At 33.5% G+C, this 25,607-nt stretch overlaps 1 protein-coding gene across 3 annotated transcripts in view; it reads left to right on the top strand.

Annotated features, from left to right (window-relative positions):
- Window positions 1-16,065, top strand: part of LOC142358056 (transmembrane protein 272-like) — a 36,063-nt gene extending 19,998 nt beyond the window's left edge. For 2 of the 3 annotated variants that reach the window (XM_075409674.1, XM_075409558.1), the window contains 2 exons: window positions 246-342; window positions 15,399-16,065. In XM_075409674.1, the coding sequence (XP_075265789.1) occupies window positions 246-342; window positions 15,399-15,583 (282 nt within the window). In that variant the 3' untranslated portion in view covers window positions 15,584-16,065. Of the gene's footprint in view, window positions 1-245; window positions 343-4,308; window positions 4,607-15,398 lie in introns of those variants that run through there. The other variant, XM_075409619.1, reaches the window with a different exon arrangement.
- The last annotated feature ends 9,542 nt before the right edge of the window (window positions 16,066-25,607 follow it).

The raw sequence follows: 25,607 nt of genomic DNA, 5'->3' as shown, positions 1-25,607 counted from the left end.
GGGTTGCATACAGTATTGAAAGTTTGATTCCTATTTGAAATACTTGAAACTTAGATGTCCTTTCACAGTATACTACAATCTGAATCTGCATCAAATTTAGGGGAGAAAGCTACCCCTTCAATTACAGTACTCCACTTGAAAATATAAAGGTTGAATTGAATTAAGTGAATTTTATTTAATAGAGAATTTTACTTTTAACTAGAGGTGAATACAGGTATTCTGAGTGTATTTTTGTGTAATTACAGGTGTTCAATAAGGCCAAGGATAACAATGACAAGAATGCGAGCAAGAATCCCATCGAGTGTATCCTGGATCTCTTCCTCTTCGCATGGTTCATCGCAGGTTTGATAAACTACTCCATATTATACATACCCAAATTGAGGAGCGAACTCGCTTTGTGAGTCAGGGATTTATTAGGTGGGGGGGGGGGGGTCTATTGGAAAGGGGAAATTCAAATTTCCCTTTTCCAGTCTTTCCAACAGATTCCACGCCACATTTAACAAAATCAGGTGTTTTTAATATCGGTGATAGCATGATTGTTAGAAGGTTGAGAGAGAACAAACTAATGTAAAATGTGCATAAGACAAGCTTGTCATAGCTTGACAAGAAGCTCTACTTGTTCAACGTATACTTGGCTAGAGAAATGAAGCCTTGAGGAACAAGAAAGAACGTGAGAATGGGTTATAAGAGACGCCCAAGTTCGAGATCTTTTGACCAGTTGGTATAATTGGGTAGCACACTAGGCTTGCAAGTAAGAGATGCTGGTTCGAATCCAGTACTGGTCCATTTTTTACAATAAGTTGCGCTTGATGAGACCCACTAACACTTGAGAGCTAAAAATCGCTAAAAACATAAACTTAGCGTTGAACGCGTTCAGAACTTTTCATCGTAAAAAATCGAATTTCTTCCTCCGCAGAATTTTTCATGGCAACTCTTATGCTTTTCACTCGGGTGACAACTAGCCTGTGACACCCCCCCCCCCCCCCACCCACCCAAAGCCCCCACCCATTTTTTTAAAGCAATCTTTGGTTTAAAAAACATTTGGGATGTAAAAAGTTGACATTGCCAAGTTTCTTAGCAAATTTTCAAAACCCTTGGAAAAGCGAAGGAAGTGATTTTAAGACGGCTGCACGCAGATCAATTAGATTAATTCTTAAGTAGATGGTGAACTGAAATTGAAACTGTTAAGACTCGGTTGTATGTCAGTGTAGTGTGTCTCATTGTCTTGTCAAGTTCTTATCTGTAAAAACTGTTTGTTCGTGTTCTGGTGTTACAGTCAGGCACTGGCTATCATGTGCACGTTATGAATCTGAATGATTGAAAAACTGAGAAATTTTAAATTATTGTTCCTGATCTTTCCTGAGAACTAACAAAAATGACTGAAAACATCATTAATCTTTGTTTGAACAAACAACTCACATTTGCCATTAATGGGCGCAAAATAATAAAGATGGCTGCTACCCGAGTTCAACTTATGCACATATGTTGCACAATGTTGCAAGATTATTGCAAATTACGTTTGTCTTATTATGTAATGGTATAATGCTCAGAAGGTTTGCGTCTGAAAAGCGTTCGTCGAAAGTGAGTTACCTCTCAGTCATGATTAGATATTGAGAAGTTATTGAGAACTCTCTCAAAGAAACAAGAGAAAAAATTGGCCCACCAGAATCTTTTTAACAATCTATTTCTATTATTTAAAAAAGACAAAAAAAATTTGAAGTTGGCTTGAAAAATAAGCTTTGGAAAATTCTGGAAAAAAATTTGATTTACGGAAGATTGGTCGAAATTCTGTGAGCTTTTTGCTCATGAAATGATAAACACCAAATATAAATTATGGTTTTCAATTAGCTGAATTTGAAGATCAAGAAAAAATGTATCTAATTTTGTCAAACTACCGTACTTTTTATGTAAAATGTCTTTAGCAAAAGTTGATTTAATTAATTCAGCTTGAAAAAAGGTAAAAAAGAAGGCAAAATTTTTTGGGTAGGAAAGAAGAAAAATACTTTTACAAAAATGATGACAATTATAAGGATTTATAACAACATTTTTCAATTTCCAATTAGAAGCAAATACGTGTCACTTTTGGAACTTACTGCGACCTATTCTTTTGAAAACAAGTCTTAGAGAAACAAAAATAAGGTTATCTTGTCGCAAAGTTTTTAAGGATTCAAGTAATTATCTTAATAATCCCGAAGAACAACAAAAACGAAAAACTTGCACCGACAACCTCTCAAAAGTGGCTATAAAAAGATAGAGACAGACAAAATCAAGCTAAGTGAGGATATTGAAATTTTTTTTGTTTTTGTCTGGAATTAGTGAAACTTAATCTTATGTATCAAGAGAAAAGATTTGACAGAGACGTTAATAAAAGTTGTGAAAAAGCCAACTGTTCTGGAAACTGAATTGAATAAAAACAGTTTTGTGTAGAAAAAGCGACAAGATAACAGAAAACATTGTACCTGCATTTAAAACTGTTTGAAAGTCTACTGATAGATGCTTGGGCAGTTTGGAAATATTTATTTCAGTTTTTCATAAAAACAATGAAAACTGTGAAAACGCGAACTGTTATGGACACTGAAATGAATAAAAAAGTAGTTTTGTATACAGATAATCACAAGAAAAAGTAAAAAAAATGTACCTGCATTTAAAACTGTTTCAAATTCTACTGATAGATGCTTGGACAGCTTGGAAATATTTTGTTGAGTTCTTCATAAAAACAATCAATTTTGATTAACTTTTTTGCCAATTGATTTGCAAAATTTAATACCATTTGTTTACAACACTTTTTTTGTATAATTCTACAAAATAAACATAAATGTTTTTTGTAAACAACTGGTTTCACTCTATTCAAATCGATTGACAAAAAGTAAAAAGTTCATCAAAAAATGATCGCTTTTTTAAAAAAATAATTAAATGTGTCCAAACTGTCCAAGCATCTATCAGTAGAATTTCAAACAGTTTTAAATGCAGGTTCATTTCTTTTTACTTTATCTGGTCGCTTTTCGTACGCAAAATTACTTTTTATTTAATTTAGTCTCCAGAAGAGGTCACGTTTTCACAGCTTTATTGCTTTTATGAAAAACTTAACTAAATATTTCAAAACTGCCAAGCATCTATCAGTAGACTTTCAAACAGTTTCAAATGCAGGTGCAATTTTTGAAGAAATAAGAAATCACTTTGTTATTGTCCAGGTTTTCAAAATAATTATCAACTCTTTGCAAAAAAATAAGTTGCCAAAAAATTGAAATTATTAATACTCTGAGTTGTTTTTTTTTCGAAAACTAATTAAATTATAAAAACTAAAAAAATAAAAAAAACTTAAAATATTTAAATGAAAGAAAATCGATTATTTAATTATTTGGAGAATCTTTAGACTTTGGTCTATTAAAAAGCCCAAATCAAAATCTGAACTGTTTTTAAATGTCCTGAGAACAATTTTACTTGACGAAATGTAAAAACAAGTAGATCACGAGCTGAGTATCTGATCTGTCAAAAAACAAAAGCCCTGAAGTTCGAGAATTGTGATAGAAGCCACTATTTGTAAATTATAGAGTCTTAGTATTAGTAAAGTATAAAGTCACAATCAAGAGAGCGATATTTCGTATACCAAAAATTTCAGATGCTTCATAATCGAAAATCGCAGTGTAATGCAAATTCTGCAATATAGGAATGTCCTGTTATATTTTGGATCAGAAAAGTTGAATACAATCGAACTATCAGAAATAAATAAAAGAAATCCCAAAAATTGTGTTAATCGTTTGGAATAACTTTAGCATTGCTGAGTTTAAAATGAGAACCACGCTTTTCTTGATCTAGATACCAATTTTGCAAATATTTAATACGGCAAACATCGGGTTAAAACAAATGCTGAGAAATGTTCTAGTGAATGCGCAAATTTTGTTAATGAAAGTTCTTCCAAGAGATTGCGAAACGTGATAACTTCGCAAAAAAAGAAAAATAAACCCTCACCAGAATAAATTTTCAACAATTGGCGGTTTTTCTAATGAGGCGACTCGTAAATCGTTACATGAAAAATATCAATAAGCGAAAAAGGACTGAACGAAAAACTACCCTGAGCATATATTTACCGCCAATGAAATTTGTCGGAACAACAACACGATAGGAACAATTAGTAGATTCATGTATAATTTTGATTAATTCAATATATAATTATGATTATTCTAAAAGGCATGTAACTTTTAACATTTGGGTTATTTTATTAATTTACATGTTTGGAGATTAAAAAAGATTGTGGTTTCTTTTGTCTATGTGTTGTTAATGTGTATATTGTGTGGTGGTGGTTTTCAGGTAGTGTGTGGGTGTACCGTACCTACGAGACTGTTTCTTGGAAAACTCCCCCCTCCAGCCCCGAATACTGTGATGAACTTCTGTTCCAGTTCTCTTTCTGGTCTCTCACTCTAGTGTACCTCTTCATTGCCCTTTCCTGTCTCTTGTGCATGTTCGGTGCATGTTGTGTGGCTGCTCTTAGCTGAATACTAACTAACTGACAAATTGCTTTAAAAAACTGTCTCATTTCCCTCTCAACAAACTTTCAAGTCCATTTTCTATTCTAACCGAGGGATTGACAATTGTTCTTAAAAATTTTCTTGTCTTATTACGCAATTTGGGTCTTTCCTATTATGTGCAGACACCGAGCCCCCCCCCCCCCCCCGCGGAATTATAGCCCCCATTATGGTAAAATAAACATGATGGGGGGAGCTATATGTTATCTGGCCACTAAGCTGGGGGGGGGGCTATAATGGGAAAACCCCGCAATTTTCTGTCTCATAAAGACACGACCGCAATTTTCTGTCTCATAAAGACACGAAAACTCAATGTTACATCAAACGTGATAACTTGGTGAAATTACACGAAAAATACTTTGGCAGATGATTTTTTGTGTTAGTCAGACGGGAAACACTGAGATTTAGATTGACAAAGTTATTCAAATTTACTATTTTATTATGTAACTGAATACTTTTACTGAGTCTTTCCCATTATACCCCCCTCCCCCACGAACTTAGCCCTGGCATTATGACATAATTACCATAATTGGCGGGGGGGGGGGGGGAGTTATCGGTTATGACCACTTAGCTGTTGGGGGGGGGGGGGGAGGGAAACACCCCCTTTCTGAGCATCCTTTTTTTTACACAATAAAATTGTGTAATGAGACACGAGATATTTCTAGATTGCTGCATCAAATGTAATGAACAATTGCAAGTGTAAGAGTGTAAATTACCTGCAGTAGAATCTCACAAAATTATCTCCAAAAAACTAAAAAAAAAAATTGAGCAGACATTCTAACAAGTTCCGTCATTCGTTGGGATTCTATCTAGGGAAGAAAAAAATGGTTATAATTTTTGAGAGAGATGAGACAGTTTGAGTTGCTTAATTAACTCAAAGAACCTGCTATTTCTGATTAGATAGAGTTTAATTAAATTTAGATTTTGTCCCCGCTGTAGTTTGTCTCAGCCAAGATTTAGAGACTGAAATTTAAAAAAAATCCTCATCATTAATCTATGTTCCTTGAAATGAACGAGTAAATATCCATGGGGACATTTGGAAGACAGTCACCAAATCCCAATGAATTGTTCCAACAAAATTTTTAGAACACTCACGTGCACATTTTAAAATGCCGAAAGTCTGCAGTGCCAGAAGTTAAGAAATCATAAGTTCCTACTTAGCCAGAAGTTGACTTCCGTTGACTTTCGTCTTTTTAAAACATGCGCGTTTTTTCGTGTTTTAAGCATGGTTAAGTGACTCTGCAGAAGGCACTTCGAAATTCTGACTTTATATCTCGAACCGCTTCGCGGTTCTCGATAAACGCCAGAAGTTTTCAGTGACCGCAAGAAGAGTCACGTAACCATTACTTAGAACTCGCATGTGAATTCTTTTAAACTTCTGAAATTTTGCATTTCCGGAATTCACAGGGCCAGAAAATTATTTATCATACAAATAAATAGCACGTTTTGGAAATTTTCCTGGCTCCGCATAAATTTTTGTGGAATTGTGAATGAATTTGAAGCCATTAATCACTTGATTCTTCATTAATGCCAAAAGTTGGCGATAAATTCACCCGAGTGGCAAATCCTGTATTAGATTATATATCGAAATTGGGATCTATTCTATCCCCCCCCCCCCCCAGTATTTTTTGACCCCCAGTTACAAATTATATGTTGTTAGTTGTTATATAGCACATAGCACGTTACTATGTAAGAAAATAGCACGTGCCCCGGGGGGTCATAAAAGATTTATGCTCACTAAGCGGGGGGGGGGGGGGGGCAGAATAGATCCCGAAATTGTATTGTTATTTTTGTCACTGACTGGGTTGTTTCTTCGACTGTTTGTTTCAATTATCTTCTCGAATATAACTTTGATATACTTAAAAATGAACTGACCGCCAACGTAAAGGTACAACTTGACAATTTTTATGACTTACTCAGGTCACCAACTATAATGAGTACTGACTATGGCACAATTTAGACCAGTTAGACCAGACCACTCTAGTCCAAAACCAATGCTTTGCAACTATTTGCAAATTTTTATTTGACAATGCCAATTTTGTAAATGTTTTTAAATCATCTCTTCGCAAGTTCAAATTTGCAAAGCTTTTGCAAAATAATGTTAACCTGGTAAAAACTTGCAAACGATTGGAAGAGTTTGTTCCATTCGAGCTCTCTGCTTAGTCTAGCAATCTGTGCTATTTTTCTTACCATTTACAGAAGATCGCTTAATGCGGTTTAAAAATGAGTAAAGTTCACAATGTAAGAGTTATATGTGATACAAAATCACCCTGAAGGACCAACTTCTGACGGTTATGGATGAAAAAAAATCAGGCCCATTTGCAAATATATGTAAAACTAGTGCATTATTTGAACAAGTTTGCAAATTTGTTTACAAATAATAGCAAATTTAGCATTAAATAAAAATTAGGGAGTAACCGAAGCAGGTCCTCCAATGACATTTAATCACTTTTCCTCAACAAAATAGGATCTCATTAGATGGTGAAACTTTGGTGAGATGATTTTTTTTACTTGACCAATGTCCGAAAATACAAATTTCAACGAATATTGCATTTTGTGGAAACGAGTGACAATATTCGTAAGATTTTTCAATTTTTCGTAAGCATTTTCCACGATAGAATATAATTACACAAGTGGTGAAAATAAATTAATTATATCATATGAAAAGGCTTACAATTTTTAAATAACATTCAATGATAAATGTAACCCGTTACCCCGCGCCAAGAAATAAAGTGAGGGATTAAGAGAAATCAAATTTTAAGAAAATATGATTTGCCTCTTAAAAACTGAGAAAACTCGTTGCCGGCGGCCAAAAATTTAAATTTTCTTATCATATAATAAGTACAAAATGGCGCAACATACTAACCTGGTGTCGGCTAATATGATTTGGTTTCTCACAGATTTGAAAAGTAGATTATCCTAGTTTCCGTAGAGTATAAAAATGAACTGTTTTGCGCCCATATTATACATCTTTCTCGTCCATTTTACTATTCTTTATTTATAACCTATACCCCCATATAAAACCTACGCTTACAAAAACTACTTTTACTCTAGTTCTATAATGAGCTTATAAGAGTCCCAGTAGTAAAGTCACGTATACCTACGTTGATCTGCGGGACAAGTCTGGTAGGAAACAGGCCGGGGGTTCATTCCACGCTATACTCCCAAAAAACCTAAGGGTTCTTGCTTTTATTTTTTTAGTTAAAATCTTCCTTTTCACCTTGATTTCTATAAACTTATTACCCTTTCTTTACTTTTTACCTGATATGATGAATTCCATTCATGATATATTCCATTCCTTTTCAGCCCCGTTATCACAACAAATTTTAAATGAATTTATTCAAATCCTCTTTTGCAAATCTTCCTTGTAATTGCACTTTTTTATCTTTTACATTTAGTTTTCAAATTTAAATTCTTCATTTCTGTAACTTTCATTCCCCTGCCTCCTCAACCACCACCTCTCAACCACCCTCCACCCTCTTCTTAACTGTTTGTTCTTTTTATTCCTATTACATTACTGCATTTACTTTTTTCCATTCTCTTTTAGTATTAGTTCAATTCATCAGTCAGTTCTTTCGTTTTAGTCAATTAGTTTTAGATTTTTCTTTTGTGTTACTGTTATTACCTTTATTAGATGTTATTTAAACTTTTGATAATTTCCTGTTTACTGCATTCATATTCAGTTATTTCTATTTTTTTATTTTATTGCTGTTTATTTTGGTGTTTACTTTGATTGATAACTCCCAGTTGGCTTGTCCAATTGAACTGATTACTGCGTCGCTGAAATACAGCAAGTATTCGAATAGCGTCAAGTCTGATCAAAACACTAATCCCTGATACGTCAATTGCTTCAAACTTCATATTGATTTTCTTTTTCATATTATATTAAATGTTTTGACTTTACCCTCATATCCCGTCTCCTTTTCCAATATTTTGCAAAATAATAAACCCAATAATACTTTACAATCTGAAATTGATTTACAAAAAACTGAATTTATTCCCTCGTTTACGAAGGAAGATTTCAAAGACTCTTCCACTTTACAACTCAAATACAAAAAATGTCTAAGTTCTATTCTACAACAATTTCCTGAAAACTTACACTCCAAGTTCACAATTTCGAAAACATTTCTAAAAACTAAGATGGTAAAATACTTCACTTCACTTCAGTTGCTTCTCCACCAGAGGCCCAATCGACTTATTTGAGAATCAGAACACAAGACCTAGAAATGCACAATAGAGCTGTGTTTCCTATTAGAAGAGTTCCTATTAGAAGAGCTGTGTTTCCTATTAGAAGAGCTGTGTTTCCTATTAGAAGAGTTCCTATTATCGACTCCTCATCCCAATATTACCCCAAGAATGTCAAAATTAAATTAATCAATTTACCTATAAATATGCGATGACATAACTGTCAAGAAAATTATAGAACTTCCTCCAGAAATTCACCACGACTCTGGCCTTGTTGGAGAACCGCATTCATTTGGCTCTGTTTCTTGTTATAATGGCAAGGCCACATTGAACGTCATCAACTCCAACCTTGAATAGGAAACTACTCTTCGTGAGTGGTCATAAAAAACAACGACAAGTGGTAGTTTTTCATTGAACTCTGTGGTATTCAACTATCAAATCCCTTCATTACATCGCTATGAACAATGCTCTGCATCAAGTAAACTCAGCCAAGGGCACCACAAAGATTGGTGTTCTATTGCTGCTAAAAACAAGAATGAAACTTTTAAAGACTCTTTTACTAAAGAACAAACCACTAGAGAGGCTTCCAACAATGCTACTTCTAAATATATACTACGGAGTCAATTTCGGGCAGCTTGAATAATGATGCAACTATCACTAAAACTTCTACTATGGCACTTGAAACTACTGATATTGAGAGACGTACAAATACTCTCGCTCCAATTCAACACATACTTACAACACAAGACAAATCGCCTACTACTACTAACAAGTTGCAAGAAAAGAACTCTTTACAACAAGTTCCAATTGTCTCACACTGTGATTACCCTATACTACCCAATCTTCTACCGTTCCTCTCTATTATAGAGGATCGAATTTCTATCTCTGATCTTTCAAAATGTGATTCATAGGGATCAAATAAAGATCTCACCAACATCAATGACGAACATCGCCTGCTTCATGATGATGCCTTTCATACGAGACAACGTACGACCTTTTTCTTCTTTCTCCCCTACCTTTGGCAAACGATTAAAAAGTAATAAAGCAGGCAAGAAACAATGCAACAGAGAGAAAAAGAAGCAACCTAATATGCTTCTTTCCCGTCACTTTGACCGGAAAGCTCCACTATAATTTTTTTCTATAACTCTCCACATATGTTCTATTAATGCTCATGGCATGAGACAATCTATCAGATTACAAGCTACGCTTAATCTCTGGCTCAAACAAAAAACTACAGAATACTTTGTCCTTTGTCTACAAGAAATCAAATGTTTATTCCTTAAAGTCTCTCAAAAACCTCTATATGACAAATTCAAACTACAATTTGACTTTCATCTGACTTCTGTTAGATCTGGAGGTGTCCTTTTTGCTTGGAGCTAAGATTTAGGCACCACCTTTCTGTTACAGAGTAATGAATCCTGCCAATTACTTCACCTATACTCCTACAATATCCCAATTTGCAACATTTATTTATGCGGCTGAATATTTGAACGAGCTTGAAACAACGCAATTTCGGCTCTTAACTTTGTTTCTAACAACACAGAAAATATTCTGGCAAGAGATTTTAATTCTTTTGAAAATAACCCCATAAACTCATCCCGTAGCTTACGCACTAACGACATTCGAATCAAACGGTTCTCCAAAATCACCAATCTTATCCGACAACATTACTTGCATGATTTTACTGTCTTGACAGACAACTTCCATATTTTACATTATGATAAACAGCAAAAATCTATCTGTCGCATAGACTATTTCTTCACACCAATAAAAGGTAGCTTTACTTCAATGAAGTCTCATTAGTCTACATAATCTGATCAATTTCTGCTACAATTAATACCCGTTTCAACACAATGAGATCGCGGAACAAGTCAGTGAAAACTCATTGAAAATATCTTATTACCAAAAAAAGACCTTATTGCTGCCCAAATAAATGCCTGTGACCACTCTGCCGATGACATCATATTAGAATATGAAGAAAGAAAACTCTTCATACGAGATCTTTTACGTTCTTAGGCCATCGTAAAAAACAACTTAGAGAAATATCATAAAAAATTTTACAAACTGATTACTACTTTTGAATCAAAACATTGAATGTGGAGACAAGTCTTCCTCTCCATCTGAAGATTTTCAAAGACTACAAAAAGAACTGGTATCCATAGAGACTAAGGAACATCATGACAACGACTTAATCTTCAAACGTAACTGAAGACTCTGCAACGACTGTAACCCCAAAACTCCTCAAAAACCGGAAAGATCACAAGAATTTGGTCAGTGCCATCCCTCATCTCAAAATCCTTGATTAAGTAAAAGAATGTCCCTTACAAGTACTTGATTCTTTTCGAGCTTCTTTTGAAGATATTTAGAAAATACTACCCAATCTTCTACCGTTCCTCTCTATTATAGAGGATCGAATTTCTATCTCCGATCTCTCAAAATGTGATTCATAGGGATCAAATAAAGATCTCACCAACCTCAATGACGAACATCGCCTGCTTCATGATGATGCCTTTCATACGAGACAACGTACGACCTTTTTCTTCTTTCTCCCCTACCTTTGGCAAACGAGTAAAAACTAATAAAGCAGGCAAGAAACAACGCAACAGAGAGAAAAAGAAGCAACCTAATATGCTTCTTTCCCGTCACTTTGACCGGAAAGCTCCACTATAATTTTTTTCTATAACTCTCAACATATGTTCTATTAATGCTCATAGCATGAGAAAATCTATCAGATTACAAGCTACGCTTAATCTCTGGCTCAAACAAAAAACTACAGAATACTTTGTCCTTTGTCTACAAGAAATCAAATGTTTATTCCTTAAAGTCTCTCAAAAACCTCTATATGACAAATTCAAACTACAATTTGACTTTCATCTGATTTCTGATAGATCTGGAGGTGTCCTTTTTGCTTGGAGCTAAGATTTAGGCATCAACTTTCTGTTACAGGGTAATGAATCCTGCCAAATACTTCACCTATACTCCTACAATATCTCAATTTGCAACATTTATTTATGCGGCTGAATATTTGAACGAGCTTGAAACAATGCAATTTCGGCTCTTAACTTTGTTTCTAACAACACAGAAAATATTCTGGCAAGAGATTTTAATTCATTTGAAAATAACCCCATAAACTCATCCCGTAGCTTACGCACTAACGACATTCGAATCAAACGGTTCTCCAAAATCACCAATCTTATCCGACAACATTACTTGCATGATTTCGCTGTCTTGACAGACAACTTCCATATTTTACATTATGATAAACAGCATAAATCTATCTGTCGCATAGACTATTTCTTCACACCAATAAAAGGTAGCTTTACTTCAATGAAGTCTCATTAGTCTACATAATCTGATCATTTTCTGCTACAATTAATAACCGTTTCAACACAATGAGATCGCGGAACAAGTCAGTGAAAACTCATTGAAAATATCTTATTACCAAAAAAAGACATTATTGCTGCCCAAATAAATGCCTGTGACCACTCTGCCGATAACATCATTTTAGAATATGAAGAAAGAAAACTCTTCATACGAGATCTTTTACGTTCTTAGGCCATCGTAAAAAACAACTTAGAGAAATATCAAAAAAAATTTTACAAACTGATTACTACTTTTGAATCAAAACATTGAATGTGGAGACAAGTCTTCCTCTCAATCTGAAGATTTTCAAAGACTACAAAAAGAACTGGTATCCATTGAGACTAAGGAACATCATGACAACGACTTAATCTTCAAACGTAACTGAAGACTCTGCAACGACTGTAACCCTAAACTCCTCAAAAACCGGAAAGATCACAAGAATTTGGTCAGTGCCATCCCTCATCTCAAAATCCTTGATTAAGTAAAAGAATGCCCCTTACAAGTACTTGATTCTTTTCGAGCTTCTTTTGAAGATATTTAAAAAAAATTTCCGAGCATTTATTCCACTGTTGCTCACAAATTCTGCGAAAAGCGTTTTATTGACAAAAAAATTGGTGGTTACATTACTGATGTTGAAGTCCAAAAAGATATGAAAAAAACTGAATAGAAGAAATGCTGATGGCTTAATTGTAGGAGCTGATGGCTTAACAGTAGGAGCTGATGGCTTAACTCCTACTTTTTATTGCCTTTTAATTGGGAGTTATCTCCTATCTTATGTAAAGTTTACAACACAGCTATTGATTACAACTTACTTCCTCCAAGTCAAACCCACTCTATTACCAAATTTCTACCTAAGAAAGAGGTATCTGAACAATTTTAAGATTTTCGCCCTATAGATCTCCTTAACACTGATGTTAAGATCCTGCACATATCTTGACGTCAGGTGTGAAAACAGTTTTAAATAAAATTGTTAAGACTTTTCAATTCGCCTACTTACCCAATCGTAGTATTCACTCTACGCTTCACTCTATCCGAAAAAGCATCAATTTACTTAATCGTTCTTACTGTGTAGTGAAAATTGACTACTCCAAAGCTTATCATAAAAATGAGAGGGATTACTTGTATTACCTACTTGGATGGTTGACCTTGCCTTTGGTTGACCTTGGTTGAACTTGGATGACCTTGCCCTTAAAACAATTCAAGTAATATACAAATCGAATACTGCTCTTATAGAGATAAACGGTCACCTATAAAGTTTCCTAGAAAATAATCGGGGTGTGAAGCAAAGGTGTCATCTCTCTGCTTTATTGTTGATACTTGGCATTGATCCCCTTCTAGAATCCATCGAGGATAGTCTTCAAATAAAAAAGTTGAAAGCAGCCATAAATTCGAAAAAATCCATCGAGTAATGTCCTCGAATAATAAATTTGAAATAATGATTTTGAAAACAATCAGCTATGCAGACAATGTCAATTGCTTTGTGAAAACCAATCCTTAGAAATGATTGAGGACTTCTGTGACATGAAATCACTAGGAATCAATAATGAGAAATCCACTATTCTGTGCAAATATCCGCTTGAGGACTATGAAACAGTTCGACAAACCAAAATATTGGGTTTTAACTTTAATTTAATACATTCACTCATCGATCGCCACAAACTCCTCAAAGATCTAATCAGCAAAAACCATGCCACATTAGCTCGTTGTCGTAATATGCGAGCTAAAGCTCTTGCAATTGGTACAATCATCCTTCCCAAATTGCTTTATATCGTCAGACATACTGCGACAATAATTTCTACTCTGAAAAAAAGTCAATCAGAAATCAATATTCTAATGAGAGTATCCAACAAGATGGAAATTAAAGCGTCAACTCTCCGTCTCCCAATTCGCATAGGTGGTGTCAACTTACCTTTTATACCATAAAAATTATGTGCTTTCCTCATCATTGGTTACTCCTGAAAAAACATTCCACTCAATCTTTTCTCTCTGTGCTCTTACTCAAAAATCACAATATCGAAATCGACAAAGATAGCAACTGCATTTCTTCTAGCATCAACAATGAAGTCATCACACTTCATTCACCACCAATCTTTCATAATTCGTATCAGCCCCTAATGCTTAATTTTAGTCTTCTAAATCATACACGTCTTCAAAGATCAATGGCACGATTTGGTATCTCCTCCAATCAATTAATTCTGTTTTCACGAAAAATTTGGTTAAACAAACAACTTCTACCGTAGCAAAGGGACTTTCTTTATCGCCTATGTTACAATACTCTCATAGACAAACCAGTACGATAAATTTGGAACAAATCTGATTTCCCCATTTGCCTCTTCTGTCACAATGAATTTGAAACAGCAGAACATCTTCTCTTCAAATGCAATCAACTCTCCAATTTGCAATCCTCATTTGACATCTCCAGCTGGGAGGACACTTTTATTCATCCAACTACTTAAAAACTGCGATGAACGACCAGTATATTTTTTGCTACATGGATTGAAAACTCTTTGAACACTATTTCCTTCTTAACAAACTTCGGAACCTAACTCTTCTACTTAATGAATAATTATTGTTCTTTCTTAATTGTTGTCCTTTTGCATTGCCATTGTTTTTAAATCTTTCCACATAATGTAAGACACTCTGAATGCAATTTTGAAAACCCATTTGCCACAATTTCGAGCATGTAATTAGAGCCCAGCTTTTGTTGCTCTGGTCGAAAATCTATTGGGACATTTCTGAAACTAGTCATCTTAGTTATGTGGAATTTAATTACTTAAATCGTGCAAAGGAGGGAATTATGTTGTGGAAATTGTTTGCGAATTATCGTCTTTATTCTTTCGCGCTAACTCCAAAAGCACTCATTGCGTGATTGCGGATGTGTCCAACTAAATTTGCTTATCGTAACTAGTTTCCACACACGCTTACAACTCTAATTTTAAAACTTGTAATTGTATTTTTGTTTAAGATTCCTCCACAATCAATCTAAAAGTTAAAAAATTTTGAAACCAACCCATCCTCCGGAATCTATGAAATTTATTTTTTTGCTGAAATCTCTTGTGAAATTTTAAGACTGCCCCTTTTACCAACTGTTCCATAGAATTGCTGAAATTTCATTGTTATTTACTAAATTTCCGCAACTGAATTTCCAATTTTCACTGAAGAAATCTCCAAAGATATTTCAAGAGTGAAGTTTCTGTAGAACCGCTGCCTTTTCATTTTCCACTGAAATTCCAGTTTACAACACCCTTTTAGGAGAAAAATTAACGAGAAAAAAATCCGTTTTAAGGAGGAAAAAATTGGGATGTTTTTTCCGTTTCATGCGTGTAGGAAGCGTGTGGGTATACAGGACCTACAGTGATGTCTCGTACAACAAGACGACTGGAGGCGAAGACTACTGCGACGAGCTGCTGTACAAATTCTCTTTCTGGAGTCTCACCATCAGCTACATTCTCATGGGGCTCTCATGTGTTTGCTGCGTTTGTCTATGCTGCCTCGCCATATTCTCACTCTAATCCGCAACATTCTCCGAGGAGAGATCTTCCAGAACATTCTAGACTTCCAGAACATTCTAGAACCCAGCACTTCTAATGCGATACTCATCTTCCAGAACATTCTAGAACTTAAAATTTCTAATGCGATACTCTAATCTTTCACGAAGAGGTCATTTCTATATAATTCCGGATTTCTCAATCTAACATTAAATCGAACAAAAAATTGATTGTTACTATTCAACTATCTGATGTTGTTACAGAATTTATTCTACAGAAATATTTCTAGAACAATTTCAAACTGAAACCTACTCACACTAATTGGAATCGGAAATGGTGATCTCGTTTACTGGCGGAATGTTCTAGAACGTACATTATTTGATATCTTTTGGTTTATAATGTATTACGAAAGAATTTGAAAATATTACAGTTCTTCGCTTCCGGTTCGTAAACATCTTTTTGTTTGGATCTTATTGTTTAGATCTTTTCCGTTCCCCTCCCCCCCCCCCCCCCCAGCTTAGTGGGTTCATATTATTTGCACCCCCCAGACGCACGTGCCATATTTTTACAAAGATTTACTATGCAATGACACGTGCTCTCTAATTGGGGGAGCATAACGTACTTGGGGGGGGGGGGGGGGGGGGGGGACACGAAGGGAAAAGATCCCATTGTTTATAGTACACAAAGTTTAAATCAAGAATATCGAAGCGATGATACGATTTATATAAATTATTGTAAATGCATAATGCAATAAATGTAAAAGCTATGAAAACTACGGCTGTACAAAATAAAGAGTAGCGTGCTTATCTTATTAATGGGAGTGAAATTCAAATTTTTCCAATTTGTATTTTGAGTTTGAAGTATCCAGTTTTTGAGTTAATATCGAATAATTGACGTCATCCACTGGACTACAAAGAATAAGTGAAGTATTAAAAGTTTCGGTTGAAGTTAAAGGTATGTATGATGACAGGATAATGAAAAAATAACCTTTTGCTGAAAATTTGAAGATCGTGAAATCAGATGACTTTAAAAGTAGCCTTACTTATGGACAATAGAAATTTCAGTCCGCTGGCTGAGCAATATTTAGCCCTTAGTCCTTTAATTTTTACTTAATCCGACCTCACTTAGTTTGTGTATGTGTGTGTGTGTGTGTGTGTGTGTGTGTGTGTGCGAGCGTGCGTGCGTGCGTACGTGCGTGCGGGGGTGGGGTAGTGTTAGGGTAGAATTTTCAGCTGCGCTGGTTTGGACCCTTGGCCTCCAAAATACATCAAGTTCCGAAAAATAACTCCAAAGTAGTTTTTGCGAGTTAGCTACCTAGGCAACTTTAATTTCAATAAAGACCTATTGCCATGACTAAAATACAGAAATAACTATTGTTAGCAAATATCCACTTAGACCAACTAATTGTTCCGACCCACACTTAAGTGGGGAGGGAGGAATATACACTCCAACGGGTTTTTTGTTCAGTCAATTTTCGCCGATCGATATATTAATCGTTGAGATTTGTGAGTGGCATCATCAAAAAGCACGTACATCTTAGAATAAGGAATTAAAAAGAGTTTTTCGAATTTCGTTTCCTATCGAGGTTTAAAGTTTTGTGAATATTCTATTTTTTATTCACATTTTCCGTAATTTTTGCTAAAATTCGGCTCAATTTTGCTAATATAATTTAAATAAGTTCAAATTCTTAACGGCAGAGTGCTACTTTTACCGTCAGAGATAGAAGAGCGTTGCTGAATTGGCTTGATTGCAGATTTTGGCAAAAAATTTTGATAACATTTTTAAAATTCAGACTTTTTTCAACAAAAATTGCCCAAAATATGCAAGTTTGACGAAATTGGAGACCTAAAAACCGCTGACAAAATCTTCGTGAACTCCAAAAAAGAGCTAGATGAAAAGTCTTACGGCGCCCTATAAAAGTCGTCTGGAATTAAACTTTTGCCGTTTTGCAAATTTAGCTCGATAATTATACAAAATACATCATAGTTTTTTATATTTTCGAAATTTTTCACTTAATAATTGGTGTAATTCACAAACATTTAAAATGTTTTGCTTTTCTTGTTTTTTAATGTTGATTACTGACAAAATTTTCAATTCAAGGCTTCATTAATGGTAGCTTCCATTTGCGTAAAAATGAAGCAATTTTTAGATATAGTATGTTTTCAGAGAACTTGATAGCTTTAATGGCTTTGTAGAAGAATTAGTAAACTTTAAGTGAATTCTTGTGTCTTGCCTTCAATTGTTATTCTTTTTGCAGTCTGATTACTAATTTGAGGGAATCAGTGATCCAAAAAACTTCTTCAGGAGGTGTAGGTGAACCTCTACAATGCATTCGGTTGTTATCTAATGTCCCTTAAAATTTGTTTTGAGAAAATTTCAGTGACTTTCTGAACTTGTCAATTTTTTTTTCTGCCAACTTTTAGCTTATTCTCAGTGAAAACAAAAAGTCAATTTCTGCTTCACATATGATAAAAATTAATCTTTGAGGCGGATTTTTCCAAAAAAAATTGGCTTCTTGGTTTTGTTAATACGAGTTTTCATACAAAAATTTGTGATTTTTTTTGCATAATTGCCTATTTTTGCTGTTTTTTTGGTTTGTTAATTGTCACATTGCAGAATTTTCTGACTGAATAAAGCGTTGCAAAATTTGTAATTGAATGTGCTTATTGTTTTCACAGTTTATGGTTTTGAGGGCTGGGATACCGTTCTTTTGCAGAATTTGGTATTGTATTTTTATTTTAGCGCTGTATTTGTTTTTAATTTTTGTCGTCTTGTGACAAAAATTGGGTAAGAAAAGGTCTCATTGGCCAACTGTAGATATTAAAATGAACTTACTAACTGATATCACTATATGGCAAAGGGTTTTGACTTTCAAAACACTTTTTCAAAAAGGGTAAAATTTTTCAACTTATCCCTTTTTGTTCTGATTTTCATTCTTTTTTTCGTATTTTAAAATGTTGTATCTTTTTTGTAATTTAACGTCATTATTGATAGATCTGGTTATTTTTTTTGTTGAACCAGCAAATATTTTTACGTTGGTTAAACGTTTGGACTGATGTGTTTAGTGATTAGAAAATTTGTTTCAGAAGTTATTCGTGAGTTTTAAATGCTTTTCTACTTTTGTGGTTCTTTTTGTTGTCATTTTGAGAAAGCCGTTTTTCAAAACAATTCATGATGTTTAAAGGAGACACAAATAACAATTAATTTTTCGGCTGTTAATATTTTAAAATTTTAATGACTTCAACACTGGTTACGTCAATCTTTGTGAAATTTTCATTAATTCCGCTTGTATTTAATTTCTTTATAGTCCTATTATTTAGTCTCCTATGACAATTTAAGAGACTTATTGTGATCACTCCAAATTAACATACATGTAGCAATATATTTGTTTAAAACCAAGAAATTTAATTTAAAATACTTCCAAATCCGAAACTCAAAAATCAACTCACTTTTTGTATCAATCACAAAAATACTACATAGAAAAACAATTTTTGACTGACTTGCCGGTTGCAATCATTAATTGCTCTGAAGCAGGCGAAAAAAAATTTCTTGCCGACCTCTCTGTTCCAACCCCTATCGAGATGGGAGGAACTATATACCCAAATGGGTTTTTTTGTTCAGACAATTTTTGCCGATCGATATATTCATCGTAGAGAGTTGAAAATGTTATCATTAGAAAGTTCCTCCAGCGTAGAATATGGAATTAAAAATAGTTTTTTGATTTTCGTTTTTTACATAGAGTTAGGGAGGTTTAAATTTTTGAGAAAATTATAGTGAACTCCGTTGTTTTTATTCACATTATTTTGTCATTTTTGACCAAATTTTCTTCAATTTTGCTAAAAATTGTATATTAAATAAGTTAGATTGAAATTGATACCTTACGCTCGTATGCCATAGTAAACTACAAAATAAAGCACACAAAGTTTCTTTCTGGATTCTCACAATCAGCTAGATCCTCTTGTGGCTTTCATGTGTATGCTGCGTATGTTTATGTTGTCTCGCCATATTCTTACTCTAGTCCACAACCTTCTGCGAGCAGAAATCTTCATGAACATTCTCGAACTTAAAACTTCTAATGCGATAAACTAATCTTTCACGAAGAGATCACGATTTCCATAAATTTCCGGATTCTTTACTTAACATAACATTGAACAAAAAATTGTTTGTTACTATAAAACTATCTAATGTTGTTACTTAATTGTTTATACAGAAAAATTTCTAGAACAATTTCAAATTGAATTCTACTCACACTAATTGAATCGCAAATGGTGATCTCGTTTACTGGCGGAGTGTTCTAGAACGTACGTTATTTGATATATTTGGTTTATAATGTATTACGAAAGAATTTGAAAATCGCACTGTTCATCGCTTCCGGTTCTCAAGCAACATTTTTGGGTACTTTGTTTATAAAACGAAAAACGCAAATCAATAATATCGAAGCGATGACACGATTCTTATAAATTATTGTGAATGCATAATGCAATAAATGTAAAAGCTATGAAAACTACGACTGTACAAAAATAGTAAAAAGAGTAGCGTGCTAATCTATTATTGGGAGTAAAGTTCAAACTTCAAACTCTAAAATTCAAATCTGTATTTTAAATTTGAAGTGCCCGGTTTTTGAGTTAATATCGAATAATTGACGTCATCCACTGACTGCAAAAATAAGAAGTATTAAAAGTTTCAGATGAAGTTACAGGTATGTATAGATGACAGGATATTGAAAAAAAATTTTTAGCAATACTTGCGGACGATAGAAATTTTAGTCGGCTGGCTGAGGAGTACTTAGTACTTTAATTTTTAATTAATCCGATCTCACTTAGTTTGTGTGTGTTGGGGGGGTAGTGTTAGTGTAAAATTTTCAGCTAAGCTGGTTCGGACACTTGGCCTCCAAAATCCAACAAGTTCCGAAAAATAACTCCAAAGTAGTTTTTGCGAGTTACCTATATAGGCAAATTTCAATAAAGACCTATTGCCATGAGTAAAATACAAAAATAACTTTTGTTAGCAAATATCCACTTGGACCAACTAATTGTTCCGACCCACACTTAGGTGGGGAGGGAGGAACTATATAATCAATTGGGTTTTTTTTTGTTCAGTCAATTTTCGCCGAACGATATTTTTATGGTAAAGAGATGTGAGTGGTATCATTAGAAAGCACGTACATCTTAGAATATAGAATTAAAAAATATTTACTGTTTTTTTTCATGGAGTTATCGAGGTTTAAAATTTTGTGAATTTTAGACAGTTTTTCATTCACCTTTTCTGTAATTTTCGCTAAAATTGGGCCAATTTTCAATAATATAGTTCAAAAAATGTTAAAATTTTCAATGATAGTGTGGTTTTGTTTACATTAGAGATGAAAGAGCGTTGCTGAATTGTTTGATTGAAATTTTATTGGCTGAAATTTTTGACAAAAGTTTCGAAATTCTAAATTTTTTCATCAAAAATGTCGCAAAATTGGAACGTTCTGGTCCTCTTTTGTAAGTCTGCCAAAACATCGACCTAGAAACCGCCAGCACATTCTCCATACACTCCAAATGAGAGCTAGTTGACTTTCGGCGCCCTATAATTTTTTTCCGGAATTAAAATTTTTTTGAAAGTTAAATCAATAATTATACAAAATTCAACATTGTTTTTTCAATTTTTAAATAGTTAACTTAACAAGTGATATATTAACAAACTTTTGGAACAATTGGTGGTTTTTGGGAAAATCAGGGATAGGTTTAATCTCATCATAAATTCTTACAATCAAAAATTCTTTAATTTTTCCTAGGACGCTTGCTTTAATCCTAAAGATATTTTGTCTTCGTTGTCTTTTAAGGAAAATTACTGGCCAAATTTCCGGTCCAGGGCTCAAATAGTGAAAGTTTCCAATTACAAGAAAAAACGCCGAAAGCAGATATAGTCGGTTTACAGAAAAAAAACCTAGTGGTTTTTATGACTTTATAAAAGAATTTTAGTAAACTGAATTCTTGTGTTTTGACTTCATTTATTATTCATTTTGCAGCCTGATTTTAAATACCAACTGATCAAATATCAATATGGCATCTTCAAAAATTGCAAATGAACTTATACAATGCATTCGGGTGTTATCTACTGACTCTTGTGACATTGAATATAACGGTTTTAACAAAATTTCTGTGAGTTTTTGAACTTGCCAATTCTTTTTGATCTCATTTCTGTCAACTTTTTGTTTTCTCTCAGTAAATAAAGATCGAACTTTCTTTCATATCACGTACAAAATAATCGTGCTAGCGGTTTTTTCTTAAAGAACGGCTTCTCCATTGTGATATTTGTGCATAAATGCACATTTTTGTTGTTCTATTTTGTTTCTGGTTATTTGTCTCATCACTGAAAAATACAATCAGAAAGAATTCTTAAATGAAGCATATCAAAATGTTAATTGGTATTATGACTTATGATTTTAAGGTCAGCGACACCGTTCTCTGGCAGATTTTTGTTGCTTTTAATTTTTGATCTGCATTTTTTTGTTGCCGGATGCCATATATTGGGTAAAAAAAGTCTTATTGGCCAACTATAGATATGTAATTGTACTCAATAACTGATATCTGTACATAGCTAACAGTTTTTATTGACTTTCAAATGAATTTTTTTCAAAATTAAAATTAAGAAAAAGTAAAACATCCTCAACTTTTCCATTTTGTTCTGGTTTATGTCAATTTTTCCTGTTTTACAAGTTTGTATCAAGTTTTGTAACTTAGCCTCATTATTGAGACATCTTTTTAATTTTTTTGTCGAACCAGCAAAATTTTCTTTCTTCGTTAAAACTTTTGACTGATGTCATTAGGACCTAATCAATTTTTTTCAGAAGATTTCTGTGAGCTTTAGATACTTTTCAATGATTGTGGTTCTTTCTGGTTGTCATTTTGGGATGGTTCTTCCTATAAATTTTTTTTGATGTTCAACGGAGGCGCAATTGAAGAGTTAAGGTTATCACGGCAAATATCTCATAAAAAAAATGGCTTCAACACTGTGGTTTCTTAAAATTGTTTGTGAATTTTTTTAAGTTCTACTTGTTTCTATTGTTAGTCTGTAGTCTGATATTTGTAGTAGTTTGTAGTCTGATATTTTAGTCTCAATAAAATCAATAAAAGCACTGCAAGCTAAGACGCTGCAAGCTAAACTGTCTATTCTTTTAGTTGAAAGCTTAAGTTTGTTATGATTTTTGAAAAAATATTTGTTTATAAAAAGACAATGGATCTTTGAGCTTTGCCAATCTCAGTTCTGTTAAGTGATCGCTCAGTTTGTCTACTGACAAGTCACATACATTGTCTTTTGAATTACAATTTGTTCTTCATAACTGTTTTATTTTCCTCAAAGGGGCTCTGTTCTTGGTAATACGGTTGTTCATAAAATATTCGTGATTCTTGCATATTTGCCCAATTTTCTAGATATTTGTATTGTTTTCATAGTATCATAATATTGGTCACTTCTGATGCAATTTGAAAAAAATACAATAACAAAATTTTAATGTTCTTAGTGAACAGCTTAATGTTTAATTGGCTGGTACACCGTTTTCATGCAAATTTTGAATTTTCTATCTTTGCCTATATTTGTCGATCTTTTTTTAGTCGTATGACATATCCTGGATAATGAAAGGTCTCAATCGCTCTCTATGGAAGTATATTTCAATTTCTCGGAGACTTCATTTGATACATAAGATTTTTAATCAGTTTAATCATTAATTTTTTTCAAAAAAGCAACGTTTTCTTTTAAACTTTGCCTTTTTGCTCTTTTCTTGTCGACTTGTTATCTAGAGTTTTGGTCGTAATTGTTTTTTGTAATTATTTGATTTTTATCCGCGTCTTTTCCGGTAGTCACGTTAATGGCTGGTCTAAACGGCCCTCTAAGTTATATTGTTTTATTTATTTATTGTTTTGTTGAACAAACTAGTATTTTTTCTTTCTCATTTGGTAGACAATTAAGTGGTGAAAAATGTAGATGAGCGGGGTAGGAACATTATGTGCGAACGCACATTAACGAGCCTCCTTGTTGCAACTAATTATCCGCAACTACTCCAATTAAACCAGAACAAGCAACACGCAGACATCTAGACAATTGACTTTCGGTGCTTCTAATTATGTTCAGATGAGGCAGAATCAAAACAGTCATAATTATGAAAATAGCTATTTGCCGTAAAATTTTCTGGTCAAGTCGGATTATTTGCCTGCTACTTTTTTATTTCAATCCAATTAAATACTTCCAAATTGCCAAAGGTTAGTACTTTTGCTATTTTTCTTCAGTATTCCTAATTACTCTTTAGATAGATAAAGTTAAACATACCATTTTTACACCACCAACCTAGACACAATAATTTGCTGGAAAAATTTTAAAAATGTTTGATGAAAAATTAGAGTTGAAGTTAGAGTTGAAATTAGAGTTACAACTAGCTATAATTTTTATCAAAAATTCAAACAAGTCTTTATTATATTGACGTCTGTTTTTCTGAGTAATTGAGCTCTCTACAGCACAGATTCAGTTGTAAGATTTTTTTTCAAACTATACACAAAGACACAACCTGCTTAAAATTCTGATCTCAGAAATTGAAAGTTTTATCCTGAGGGAGTAATCACTCGATTGATTACTCCCTCAGGACGAAAGTTTTAATTTCTAAGATCGGAATGGTTGCCAAAGTCGAGTTTAATATACAGAAAATGTGGTTCAGCCCCTTAGTCTCTAAGTCCAAAAATTTTCACAAAGTTAAGTTTTTATTAATTCTTTTGCAAGTTAGCCCTCAAAGCGAGTTTCGATCCCTCATGAACTACAGCTATAAATAAATTTCCGGAAACAGGCAATAACGATACTTAGCAAAAATTCACCCAAACCAAACTAGCCAATTAGAAAAAAAACTAATAAGTCTAATTGAAATCAGAACACGCAGAATTGTAGACAATGAACACTCTATCACCAAAAGAATGACGAAATTTTTATTATAAAATCTAAATTGGTCTCGAATTTGTCAAAATATAAATAATAATTTGGCATATACCGCCCGCAAAGTAAGAGAATAAAAAAGCGATAAATAAATGTGATAAATATAATTTATTTTATCACTTGTTAAAAAGTCACAGTTTTCCTCGATTGTTAAATCAAGTTCATCCTTTTATATTGGATATAAGTGTCTAAATTTGAGCTCAAAAAACTAAATCTGCTCAAATGAGATAAAATCAAACCTGTCTTAGCTTAGTTAGTCAACATACTTTCATTTCTATTCATCCAACACTTCTCTACAAATTAAAGTATCTGAAATTTTCTCAGCTTAAGTGAAAAAGTCAAATTCTACGTATAGTTCAGGTTCAATCTGCTATTTTATCCTGTTACTCGAATGATTTTTCATTAAAAAGATATGAGTGAGAGTTGAGCGAAAGAGTATACTATTTATAGGTTTTATAATCGTGTTCTGTCATTTCGGAGGAAATAAGATGAGAACAGATTTTGAGGAACAAAATCTCTTTTGTTGTGTCAAACACATATGGTAGGTTGTATTGGTCATAGAACGTAAGCACTGGCGGGTTGCTGAAGTTTTGAATCACATTAGAAACGTTATATCCCACAGTACTTATTGGAAAGACAATTCATGGAACATTTTTAAGGCTAACTTCCTAAATTTCCAGTGAAACCCAGATCATTTTGATAGCCCTATTACAAAAAACTAATTAATATTCAAATTGTGATTTAAACATTTTTTGGTTTGAATTAATTGTTGCCTCGGAACATCACGCAAAAACTTACATTACTAAGCCCACTTGTTGAGAATATTCTTCACACTGTCAAGAAAAATTACTACCCAATTCCATTTGACCCAATGCCTTTATACACAACCTGCCATTTTACCCAATGTCATTTTATGTAACGGCAACTTTAATCCATGTTTTTGTTAAAATTGCATGAACGAGGATTCAGCTAACTATATAATTACATGGGCCGTGGGACTTCAGATTAAACCATCACAAACAAACATCGGAATAAAAAGATAGTCGAATGAAACGATCTCAGAGCTTTGGGTAAAATGAGCAAAGTGGTT

The sequence above is a fragment of the Convolutriloba macropyga genome, chromosome 1 (assembly GCF_964194025.1).
Source record: "Convolutriloba macropyga chromosome 1, txConMacr16.3, whole genome shotgun sequence".
NCBI classification, from domain to species: domain Eukaryota; kingdom Metazoa; phylum Xenacoelomorpha; order Acoela; family Convolutidae; genus Convolutriloba; species Convolutriloba macropyga.
Note: the sequence above shows the minus strand (reverse complement) of the source record. Positions and strands in the feature narration are given on the sequence as shown.